Source organism: Telmatherina bonti (assembly GCF_933228915.1).
Source record: "Telmatherina bonti genome assembly, chromosome: 6".
NCBI lineage: Eukaryota > Metazoa > Chordata > Actinopteri > Atheriniformes > Telmatherinidae > Telmatherina > Telmatherina bonti.
The window spans coordinates 21,615,162-21,628,041 of record NC_136624.1 but is presented as its reverse complement, the minus strand read 5'-3'; the positions used below and the strand labels follow the sequence as shown (position 1 = coordinate 21,628,041).

At 38.4% G+C, this 12,880-nt stretch overlaps 1 protein-coding gene across 1 annotated transcript in view; it reads left to right on the top strand.

Moving 5' to 3' along the window:
• anks1ab (ankyrin repeat and sterile alpha motif domain containing 1Ab) overlaps nucleotides 1-10,555 on the top strand; it is a gene marked incomplete at its 3' end in the record, with an annotated part of 34,161 nt that extends 23,606 nt beyond the window's left edge. The window contains exons 4-12 of the mRNA XM_079242031.1: nucleotides 1,796-1,894; nucleotides 3,472-3,618; nucleotides 6,153-6,260; nucleotides 6,962-7,132; nucleotides 8,589-8,726; nucleotides 8,919-8,990; nucleotides 9,222-9,305; nucleotides 9,420-9,557; nucleotides 10,541-10,555. Coding sequence (XP_079098157.1) covers nucleotides 1,796-1,894; nucleotides 3,472-3,618; nucleotides 6,153-6,260; nucleotides 6,962-7,132; nucleotides 8,589-8,726; nucleotides 8,919-8,990; nucleotides 9,222-9,305; nucleotides 9,420-9,557; nucleotides 10,541-10,555 — 972 coding nt within the window. The remainder of the gene's footprint in view (nucleotides 1-1,795; nucleotides 1,895-3,471; nucleotides 3,619-6,152; nucleotides 6,261-6,961; nucleotides 7,133-8,588; nucleotides 8,727-8,918; nucleotides 8,991-9,221; nucleotides 9,306-9,419; nucleotides 9,558-10,540) is intronic.
• Nucleotides 10,556-12,880: the final 2,325 nt, after the last annotated feature.

The following is a 12,880-nucleotide window of genomic DNA, read 5'->3' as shown; positions in this document are numbered from 1 at the left end:
ATGAAAACCTTTCTCAGTGAAATTCTGCGGGGACACGAGACTCCGCTTGTAAGTCTTATTGTACGGACACAATGATGCTGCCTTTGCTAAAGATAAACTATACTGTGCTGCTTGCAAACTGTCCTTGCGCTACAAGAGCAAGAGAACAGGCATTCACATGAGTCGGCTCGGCTCTCTGCATGTGATGATTGCGGCTTTTGAGGGATCATAAATTATGAACAGCTATGTGCCCATTCTCATCATTTTTACACGACGATGATCATTTTGTGCTCCTTTCATGCTAGCAGAAGTGGGGCGCTCGTGGCTTATATTCTCTTGGTTTCATTTCCACACATTTTGACTCAGTTAAAAACTTCACATTATTTCTTCTTTTCCTTACAGCGATGTGCTTAGTTGCTGTTATGTCCAAACGCATGTGGCAGAGAGGCAAACTGCCTCGTGAAGAGCATCTTAGAACTTCCACATCATGCATTTACGTTGCATCTGCCCTGCATTAATATTGCATCAGCCTTTGAAGCACCATTTTTCAGATAGTGTCATGTGAAACTAAACATATATTTTGTAACACAAGCTTTTTTATTTTTTTTTTATTTTTTTGCCACGCCAGTTCATTGACTCTTGAAAAAATAGTAACAAAATTTGATTTTCTAAGCAATTCCTCTGTGGAGCAGACTGATGGAGTAATTCTAATTCACTGCTGCATTAACTAAGTGCATTTAGTCAGATGAAGGACTTCTACCATGGCTACATCTGCAAGTCATATCTGATTAAATCAAACTACCATAGCTCATAAGCTATGTAAGAACTGAAGCATACATTCCTGTCAAATGTTTTCAAATGCAGCATGAAATAATAAGTTTGTAGTCTCCCAAGGCATCATCAAACTTCAAACTGTGTTAATAAAAGTGGAGAATCTATTTTGGGCCTCCCTTACATCCAACCCCACTCCATTTTGACCTTTATTCTTGCAATCAGTGAGTAATCTCCCAACTGCATCGTGATGCAGGCTTGTGGATACTGCTGCATTGTGATCTGAAACCAATCCAGTGATGGTGACTGAGTAAAACCTACAGAGCATATTAAATGTTTAGGTTGGTAAGAGTCAATCTGAGGCAGTCCACCTGAAAAAAACATGAACCTTAATGGTTTTCTGCCTAAAAAATTAGCAAAAGACGGCAAAGCAGCTGGATTTGTTAATGAACATGAAAATGAGGCGACAAGAATCTGCCTGTCAGCTATTTTTTTCAGGATATGGAAGCCAGATATCATTCATTGTTTCCATGCTCTGAATCAAGCTTTTGTAAAATAAAAAGAAAGTGAAATATAGTTGTAGTTGTGAGTTCTCTACAAAACACTCTGCAAAAGGGGATCCTGTAAATGCCGCTGCTGCTGTGTAGGCTTTGTTTCCTCTGAGCCGTACCAGATTAGATTGATTACTCTTGGCATGCACAATTTATTTGACTTCATTGTCCTCCTACTCTGTTGTTAGTGCTTGTGTCTTAGATGTGCATATTCTGCATGTGTGGATGTTTAAGAGCAGTTACAATTTTACTGTCTCACTTAGTGTAAAACAAGGTTTCTTAATCTAATCTGAAATTTTCTTTATAAATATCGTAAGCAAATGCGAATGAATTTAGACGTGGTATGTGTTTTATTGTACTTTGTGGCTTTGCGCTATTTGTATATGCACATGTGTGCAGTTTCTTTAAATGGACCTAACTATTTTATCTGTGTCTGCATGCCTGTGTGTGAATGTGTTTATTTGCGTGTTTTTCTTACATTTCTGCATCTGCAGGGAAGTAACGTGATGGAGGACCAAGATCTCAGAGACATGGGGATTACTGACCCGGGACACAGAAAGAAAATCCTCCATGCAGCACGCAGCTTGCCCAAGGTACTTCCCTTCATAACATATCCCTTCCAAAGAGGACAAAAAATGACTTTGTTCAAGAAAAACAATTTACTAGAACTTTTAAACAACAGCTGATAAGATAAAAATGAAGGGTTAGAACATGAGACAGATACCATAACCCTCTGCAGTGGTCCGAACAAATTAAAATGCATGAATATGCATATTAATTTATTAAAATGGACCTGAAACATGCAACATTTATTATTTAATGCTCAAAACGCATTGACTTTAAGAGAAGATTAATATTTTCAGAATTTTGTGATTCTAAATATTGGTTTATTGAACACCATCATTGTAAAATCTGAAAATTTGTTGTTTCTGAGCAAAGTGTTGTAAGGGACTCAAACATGTTTATTCAATATTTTTATTAAAATTATGTTGATATTTCTATGGGGCCATGCTAATGTTTCTGTATGGCTAGCCTGAGGTACAGTGGTGCTTTTACCTGAAGGAGAGGAGCCCAAGTCTGGTCCTCAAGATCTGCTATCCCACAACTTGTAGATGCAATCCTTCTCCAACACACCCAGACCAAATAAATGGCTGGTTACCAGGCCAACGATGAGCTGGATGACAAGTAAAGGTGGGAGTTCAGTTGTTTTATTTAGGTGTGTTGGAGAGCAATGCACCTTGAAGTTAAAGGATAGTGGATCTCAAGCAACATGAGCTAAATGCTAACACTGAAAATGAAGCTTATCAAGCAGCTTTTCGCCATACATATCCATAGGCACATATAGGGTTTCACAAAACTGTTGCAGTTTATCAATCACGAGATTACAATAAATTTCATTTTCATAGTTTGTTCACTCAGAAATGAAATAATTGAACCATGAAGGACTGTTTCATGATTCATAATTTTAAAATAGACAAAGTATAAAGCTGACAAAGCTCCTCAATGATCTTACCTGGTTTTAGCCAGTGGTTGTGTGTTTCTGCTGCACTAAAGTAATATTATCTTCACTGGGCTATATAAATAAATAAAATAGTATGTCTTCTGTGTTGTTATAAGAGATAAAATTTTACGATACACAATTAAAGCCTTGCATTTTGAAACGCCAAATGGGTGCTACAGAGACACTGCTGCCTTGCAGAGTCCCAGTCTGCCCTTTTACTGGCTTGGATCCACAGTCATCTTCTGTTCTTGGCAAAGGGATCTGATCTCTGAGGAATACTGAACAATTTCTATCCATCCATCTTTCTTTTTGGTTATAGGTTCATCTCATCATATTTGCTTCTCAACTTTTGTGACTGAAGTAGAAATACACACTTCTTTTTGCTCCTTATTTGTACGTACATCTCTGAGAGGATGTTGCACAGTAATTTAACTTTTGGAGGTATTATTGTTTAATTCAGAAGAAGAGGGGGAAAAAGAGATGAAAATCTCAACAATTGGTATATCATCCACTAAAGGATTTTGCCTTGAAGCACCATGAATGAACATCCATGGATAGATCCAACTTTAATTGTGTAAAATTGAAACTGAAATATGTAAAATAACATAATGTACACTCCTTTATTAAGTTTAAGATATTACTTACATGCATATGTCTCTCTCTCCAAAGGTAAAAGCACTGGGCTGTGATGGCAGCACATCTCTCGCCTCCTGGTTGGACGGCCTTGGCCTTCATGAATATCTCCCCAATTTTCTTTCCAATGGCTATCGCACACTGGAGTGTGTTAAGAACCTGTGGGAGCTGGAGATTGTCAATGTGAGAAACCACAGATCTTTTACAGTGTTGATGGACTTGTTACATAATCACCAGCTATCAGATCAGTGACATTGTGGACTATGCTCACTGGTTGTTTTAATGACAGGACACCTGGTTAAGAAGTCCTAAAAACAGCGTTGTGGCAATGTCAGAGAAATGCTCTGCGAGGAAGAAATTTGCATAAAACTTGAGCAGAAACATTTTGAAAATGACTGACTAATTAATAGACGACCAACAGATAAAATAACTTTAGAAGGAAAGTCACTGATGACAAGAAAAGTCTCATTTGGTTTTATCTTCATGGAAACAGTAAAACATTTCATGATAATCAGTAATTATAGACAAGGACAAATTTATTTTGGGCTGATGCAGTGCAGCATGCCCTGTTTCAGCATGTGTGCAACTGTTGACGCGTGTCTTCCAGTTTTTAGAGCTCATTAAGACCATTTCTAGTAATTGCTGACTTTTGCAGGACTAGCAGTGGGTAGCAAACCCCCAGTCCTAATGAAGCCAAATGTCACATTGTGGATTGTGGTTTGAACTAAACTGAAGTGAGTTTAGTTTAGAGTTGGGGGTGGATGTAAAATGTTAATGGTTCATGGTTTGTTTGGATTAAGCTATCCACAATAAATTGAAGTTTGTCTTATGTCCAAATTATATATATCCACAGGCTCTTGTCTTTTATTTTCTCTTGTTTTTACTTCATTATTGGAACCAGACCCTGAGAGACCATGAATTTATGGGGACATCTTGTAACATGAGTACGAGTTATAGTTCCCATGAATCCAGTTATTTTTTTAGGGTGTAAACTTAGTTATAGGTTTATTATTAGGTTTTGGTTGCATTAACAGTTAGGGTTCGGGATTTATTTGTAATAGTTATTGATATATAGGGGTTAATACCACATGCATAAGTAGACAAACATAAGTGTGTTTGTGTGTGTATTTATAATACTGCTGTGTTTTCTTGATGGGCTCCTGTGATAAATCGTGAATTTTTTTTTTTTTGGTCAAAATTTTTCACGGGGAACAATCAGATGTCAGACAATCTGGTTGATCATCCCCAAGAGGTTTTATATATATATATATATATATATATATATATATATATATATATATATACATACATATATAAACCTCTTGGGGATGATCAACCAGATTGTCTGATAGCTGTTCTATATTATTTATTTTTTGTGTGTATGAGTTTCATATGATTCTAAGAAGTACTCAGCTACTGTGACCTTACAGATAAAACTTTAACTACCCCCCCCCCCCCCCCCCCCCCCCCCCCAATATGCACATTTATTTAACATTTTGTCACTATATGTAATTGGTGGATGCACAGTGTTTGATATGCATTCAGAGACTAGTGTGTTTGTAGATTTCACAAGGGTCGCATTTGTTTTGTAGTCTGCTTGTTCTGTGCTGCTGAGACAGTGGCGATAAAATAGCAGAAACAGCTGCAGAAGCAGAAGCAGCAGCAACAGGACCGCGGCAGCCAAGCACGCTGCCATTGCAGCGTGTGAGGGATGGTGTCCAGCACACTGCGATGCAGAAAGATGGGGGTGTGAGTGCAGGGCACATTACTCTCAGTGTGCAGAGTAGCAGAACTGCCTCTGAGCATCTTGGCAGAACTCACTTTGCCCATTACATTCCCTACATCCTCTTCAGCATATTACAGCAAATGGCATCAGGCTTCAGGATGATCTAGGAGTTCTCAATGAGTTATGTTCTCACTAATTCCCATAGCTTTTTGCACAAGCCTCATACATACTGGTCACACTGGGATTTTGTAAACAATGAAAATGAATACAAAAAAAAAACAGCTTACATATTTGTCGCCTCGTCTGCTTCTGACTTTCACAGAATAGAAATCAAAGAATTACAAACCTGATGTGGAAAATTTTGTACCAGGGCGGTAATTGCAAATGTAACATTAATCAGACGACGTCCAGCCTTTCTGGATGAGTATGAATGTTAATAACTAATTATGCAAATTTCCAGTATTTAGATAATGCATTTTGACTACATAGAATTAACCTATGTCTCCTCCTGTGAGGGTTTAATGCACACGAGCAGATATGGCCTCTTTAAATAGTTTTAACAGGACAAAGATACTACAGGTCGACATGTTGTAGGGTTGTAATACTGTAAAATAAAACAAAAAATGTTTAAATGATAAAAAGTGGAATTGTTCTATGTATTTTATATAACATTGCTCTATAAATTGGTATGATTCTCACTGTTATTGAAGCACTATGTCCAAAAATGTCTCATGAATTATAGAGCGTCCTGAGAAGGACACTGTGTTGTACTTTATGCTTACGGCAAAACAGATTGAGGTTGAATTATTGACGAGAGTCATTTCTGTTTGCCCATGGATGCCTGCCAGTAAAGGGTACATGCCATCAGCGCTGTCACTGTATGGTGGATGTATCACTATTAGCTTTGTCTGGATAAATTCTCATGTGTGACATCTTGATGTGAGGGTTCAGTGGAAGTTTTCATCCTGTAACCTGCTGTTTTCTTTCCTAGGTTATCAAGATTGGCCCTCTGGGCCACAGAAAGAGGATCATTGCATCTCTAGCAGAGAGACCCTATGAAGAGGCTCCTTCTAAGTCCCGTCGCCTTTCTCCAATTATGGTGAGACTGAGGATGGTTAGAAATGATAACCTTGACATTCATACAATGTATTTAGTGCTATTATAAATTCACGAAAAACAGGGAACCTCTGGGACAATGTTTCATCTTCAGTACAACACACGACTAAAACCACGGCAGTGTTAGGTGTTACTTTTGATCAATGATGTGCAGAAACAGGCTGTCAACACCAATTTGGTTGGTACCTTAGATATGATTAATGTTCACAATTAGAAGGGTAGCTCTAATGGTACCCTCAACATAACCTAGATTTACTGTCACTGATATTAATGTCTTTTTTATGTAAAATAGTTTCACATTGGTGTATATGCATTAATGTATTTGAGTAGAGATTTAAGCCGAGAGGGGAGTTAAAACAAGCGGCACGGCCAGTTGTGTTTCTATGCCAACACTGTATTGTGAGAAAATGGATCCTTCTCTTTCTGAAGCTGATGTCTAAATTTGGACTGAGATTCTTCAATATCATTATGTTTACAGCAGCTGAATACTGGGGGCCGATTTCCCAGGCAGATTAAACGGGGCTAAAAAGAATTGAGATTCTCTGTGGAAGAAGCTCTTTTTTTTCAAGGATTAAGCTTGGATGTAGATCAGGGGAAACCGGCTCATGTAGTCAAGCAGTCAAGCTATTAATCTGCTCTGTTTGCTTTTCTTTTTTCTTTTGTGTGTGTGTGTGTGTTTGGCAGTTTCATGACCTCCTGTCCCAGACCACATCGCCCCTCAGTCAGATGGACCCGTACACCAGCCGCTCCATGGACACACTCCTCCCCCTGCCTGACTCAGACCGAAGGCGAAGAGGAATTGACCAAGACTGCAGCATATCACTGCGGTCTTATAATGAGAGGCCGCGCTCTGTAGTGAGTGGTTCCTTCTTTTACTTAAATCATTGTTTGGGAAACCACGTACCATATTTAATTGAAGTCATGGCAAAAACTTTATTAAAAAAATGCTGAACCTTTGTTATGTTACGGAAACAGAGCTGTTGTGCTGCTGATACAGAGTTTCAGCTACTGGTGTAATTAATGTGCACTGAAATACATCTACATCTTCCCCAAGAGTGGCTGAAATGTAGATTTTGATTTAATTTTTTTTTAAGAATTATCGAGTGCTGTGATTAATCAGGTAGAGGAGTTGGTGCTTTGGTTTAAATGAAAGGTTTTTCTGATCTTTTTGTCCAGATTTTCTGTGACGTTTCTGCTTGACGATGTGTGGATAAGTAATATTCAGAATCTCACCTCCAGCTTGTAGGTTTAAAAACTGTCAGTCTCATATATTTAAGATGCTCAGGTGCTGCTGGCTAAGCACAGCCAATCACCCCTTGCAGCTGGTTGATTTGGGTTCATAATATGAAAACATGAAAAATATTCCCAAATGAACAGAAGAAGCGAGTTGCGATTCCAAGCTCTAAAATATTCCAAAGGTTTGCAAAGCTTTTGCTGAAATTCTTCAAGATTACACAACAAAAACACAATTGACCAGTTTATTTATGACTAGTTCTTGCCTAGAATCGTTCACTTGTGTGTGTGTGTGTGTGTGTGTGTGTGTCAGTACTGAATGGTTGCCGTGCCCCAAAGTATTTGTATCTTTATTGATTGTCATGAAGTCAGTTCAGCCTCCTTCAATTTCTTGGGTGTTTATGTGAGAAATGTAACTAAGAATAACTCTGAGATCAAATTCTTAGCAAATAAGGAAGGTAAAAACATGATACAAGCCATTACATTGGTGTCCCTGTTTTCTGATTCACTGTAGCTGAAGAGGAGCATCCATGTATGAGGAAGAAGTCGCTCTGCTCAGAGATTGTGACTTTGTAAATCACTACTTTTCCCCAAAACTTCAGTCTATTATTACCATAAATAAATTTTACTCTGACAAGTGATATATGAAAGAGCTGAGCACATCTTACACTGACCTAAAGGCCCAACATGCATAAATATTTATAAGCCTGCTAGCATATCAAAAACAACTTTCCCTAAAGTGCTGACAAAACACACTTCAGCCGGTTTCACACTAATATACAAGAGTTTGAACTCTTTTGCCTCTCTGGCTCATACAAGATACACAAATTAGTATCTGGAGTGAAATAAACTACAAGCCTGCTTATACTTTTATGTCTGAATTTGAAGACAAAATACAGAGTCTTGTCACTTCTCCTCAAAGGTATAAGATGAGATGTTGAAGTGTGAAAAAGTGCTACAACACAAAGAAGTGACAGACCTCTTCCCAGAAAGAACGTAATCCGTTTAATGTCACAAAAGTTAGTTGAAGCTCTCCTTTTTGATACATTCACAAAACTGTTATTTTGCATTTCTGCAGGACAGACACAGTGAACGACAGAAAGAGTCTCGTTTAAACCTCCGGCCACCGAGCCACTCCGCCACGTACGCCACAGTATCCGCCTGGCATCACCAGCCCGAGAAGCTCATCCTGGACTCCTGCGGGTACGAGGCAACAGTAAGTCACCTTGATCATCTTCAGCTCAGAGGCAGAAATAAACAAAATAAATATACTTACAGCAATACTGTAATCTTTTTTTGCTGTTATTGAAATTTTTTTTTCTTTAATTTTGTACTCTAAATCTGACTTCCAGTGTTGTTATCAGTGATAAGATTGCATTTTGAATGGTGTTTTGATTATCTCTCCTAGTACCTCGGATCAATGATAATCAGGGATCTAAGAGGGATCGAGTCCACACAAGATGCCTGTGCTAAGATTAGAGTAAGTACTTGTCAAAAAACCTTATATATTCCTCTTTCTGTAATGATTGTTTATAGTGTGAAAGAACAAATGGTTTTTAAATGACGATATAATAGTCAATAAATCCCTTCAAATAAACAACCATAATGATAGAAAATAGGTACATATAAGCTCTGATTGTCTTTTCCATTGTAAAGCTGATGATCCGTAAATAATTGTGTTTTTTTTTTATGTGATCTGATGTTTTTAAAGAAATCAAAGGATTCCAAAAAGGGTCCAGTTGTCATACTTTCCATTACCTATAGAGGGGTCAAGTTCATCGATGCAGCCACAAAGGTACTGTAGGAGCCTGTTTGTGTGAGGGTGTATCTGTGCGCATTGATATGTCTGCAGTTGACTTTTCCACCGTCCATTTGTTGTTGATTTCCTGCTTGTCTCCTGTGCCGTTAGACTATAGTAGCAGAGCATGAGATCAGAAACATTTCATGTGCCGCCCAAGATCCAGATGACCTCTGCACGTTTGCATACATCACCAAGGATCTGAAGAGTGGCCACCACTTCTGTCATGTCTTTAGCACCGTGGAAGTGGTGAGTAATTCAATTCTTTAAAAAGTGATAAAAAAAAAAAAAAGATTCTTCAACTGTTTGTGAAGTCATCAGAAAGTGAACTGTAAAATATTGTTTCTAGTGGGATGTCAGGTCCCCCGCGGTTAAACCTGCATGCAGTCATCCTGTTGGCATTCTTTTCCTGATTGGCTCATCAAATACCTTCAAATTAGACACTGTGTCATTGCTTTCTTCATACAAAGATTTTGTGTAGAAAGGTCAAGAATATTTTTTTTTATTTTTGGAGCCAACTTAATAGCAAAAACTTGTTTTAAAAGGATTCCTGTCTAAAATGACCTGTATGACTTATTGGTTATTATAAGGCCTTATTATAAGATAACATTTTGCTATAGAACTCTGATGGAGCAACCCCCATGTGAGAGCTCTTTACCATTCGGTGTCAAATGGATTAGGGAACATGTACTGAGAGCACAGCTTCAGGTTCATTCTGTAACCTAGAAAAACTGCAAAGACTTGCTTTGCACTATGTGTTGTGTGTTGACTTGAATTTATAACCATAAACAGCATTGTGTGGCCCTGAAGTGATATCTTTACCGCTGGCCAGTAAAAGTGGTGACATTATCTTAAAAGCCAACTATCGAGTGTGGCCATTTTACATGATTATTAACCCTAGTAAAGTAATAGGGGAATCTATAGTTCAAAATATGTGATAAACTTTGAGCACTTTAATTATGATTATGACATCTTGTGTTTTTATCAACATGTTTTAGTTAGGGAGGGTAATAAGAGCATATTAAGGCTGACGAGTGTTAACTGTATTGCTTAAAGGTGTTAAAATGAAGCAATTTGTAGCTTTGCTTATTTGTTCTGAGCACAGCGTTTGCTTTTCTCTGAAAAGACACATTCAAATAAGAACTAGTGGACGATTATACAGAGCAATTATGCTAAATATGCAGCATGATATCTGTGTGGCCTGAAATGGTTGTTCGAATGGTTGTTTCCAGATTCAGGAGTTATAGAAAAATGCTGCATGCTGTTTTCAACATTAGTAGGCCGAGCTACGTATTTAGTCATGTTTGTAAAAGCATGTCTTAATCAGTAAAAATCGACTGTGAAAGAAAAGAAATGCCACTGAGTTCTTGGGTTTACTTCAGAGATACTTACTCCATCTTGCTTTACAGTCCGTGTCCATTGATATGAATATGAAAATGTTTTTTTGTAACAAACGCAGACACAGACCTACGAGATCATCCTAACACTGGGACAAGCATTTGAAGTGGCTTATCAAATGGCAGTTCAGTCCAGAGCGAGGCAGTACGTGCCCCCATCATCTCTGGGCTCAGAGTACGTTGAAACCAAAACCAGCCGTCCAGTGTCTCAGTCGTGGAGCAGCATGAGAAGATCAGCGGTGAGTTACCTTGAAAGAAAAAAAACAACAAAAACTATCTATCATTCACTGCGAACAAGTGTTAAATTTGTTGCATAGTTATAAGAAAAAAAGGCAGGAGAGAAACACACGGTGAAACAGTCATAGTCTAAAAAAGGTACACGACCAACTTTTCTCCTGATGTTTACCCCCACCACCCCTCCCAGAGACCACCTACCAAGTAAGATCTGCTGTGTGCGGCTAGAAGTAATGAGTCATTATTTTGCTCCCAGTTTTATCTCACATACTCAACCGCCCTGAAAGTCACTCCTATCTGAGCAGATTTTTTTTTTATTTGTGAAAAGTGACAAATGAAAGGTTTATTCGTTGCTCACAGGCAGGTGATTGATTTTTTTCCGGGACTTTTCTCCGAGCTCAGCCCCTCTGGTTGCAGCCATATTGCTTCCTCACCTCCGATTGAGAGTGTTGCATAAATGTTTGCGTAGACCTTCAGTGACGCATTGATGTATTGACCTCTCAGGCAGCATATAAAAGGGATTCAGTGATCACTGTCATCTGAGGGAGCCGCACAGCCAGGAGCACGCATGCATGCTGCTGAACCACATGCTTATGCAGAGACACAAATCATTTTGTTTTACTGACTGTCTGTAAGCATAATTTCTGGAATAATGACAGCACTGCATAATGAATCTTGGCTTGGTGTTTAAGTTGTAGCTGACAAGGGGGGTGGGGGCTGATTTCTGTCGTCGGTAATTTACATTAATGCTTTTGTTGCTGCTAAGTTCAGTTGGTTAAAACAGAAACTAAGATGGTCATACAGTATTTTTTTCCCCCATCATTTATTTTTCTACGGTTTTCCCCAAGGAGCTATTTAACGTCTACTAAGCCCTGTCTGATGCAATTACAGTTGTTATACCCGTCACGTTTTCTGTTCTCACATGGCACATATGCCATAATAATCAAGTTTCATTTTTACAGCCAGCAAAGGTCCATTTTGTCATATGACGACAGCAGATTTTATCAACTGTAGTTATAAAAATTAATTGAGCGAACATTATCCCCCTGAGTGTTTTGAAAATATGCTCTCCAGTTGATGGTTTATGCATTGAACTGTATCATTATAAAACTGTAAAGGGCTTTAAGTATGCCCTTGATTGCTGTGTACAAGGTATTGTGAGGAAAGCCTGAGCCTAAAGCTGCATGAACAAGGCAGATTATCCATGTCGTAGCCATGGAAATAAAGATAGCCTATTTCAGATGTGTGTTTCAAGTATGACTTTAACAAATCTGACATCATACCCTCACTTTTTGTTTTAAATTAGCTAGAAAAGCCTTTTACGGTGATGACTAATTATTGTGTTTGCGAAAGATACTCTCTCGAGAAAATCTGGCAAAAAAAAAAAAAGCTGCAGAGATGCACAACAGCTAAACTGTCACAGAAAATTAGCTTAATAAAATGCAAGCTATAACAAAGAGATTTTTAAAGAATTATAAAAAAAAATTTTTAAAAACCAACCTAAAAGAGGCTGCAGAATGCATAAGCAGAGATGACAACAGCCAAAATAGCAGTCTGACCACAAACAGGTGCAGAAATGACAAAATGAACCACAAAATCACCAAAACGGGTGAAAAAGCAATTAAGCTAAATTAAACATACAACCAGAGTTGTGAACACAACTACAGATTATATTTGCATCGTTCGTAGTTGTGTTTTGCATCTGGTTGTTCTCAGTAGGATGAGTGAAGGATTTTTCACACGTTCTTGCTCATTGTTTCATAATTTGTCAACGTAAGCCAGGCATGCGAAAAGATTCTGCTTATGATGTAACAAACAAACACACTGTTTAATCAATTACACACTGCTCTACCCCCCCGCCCCCGAATCTCCATCCACACTACAGCCATGTGCACACCACTCCAGCATGTGTAGAAATCCACAGACCTGCCGTGCCCGGCT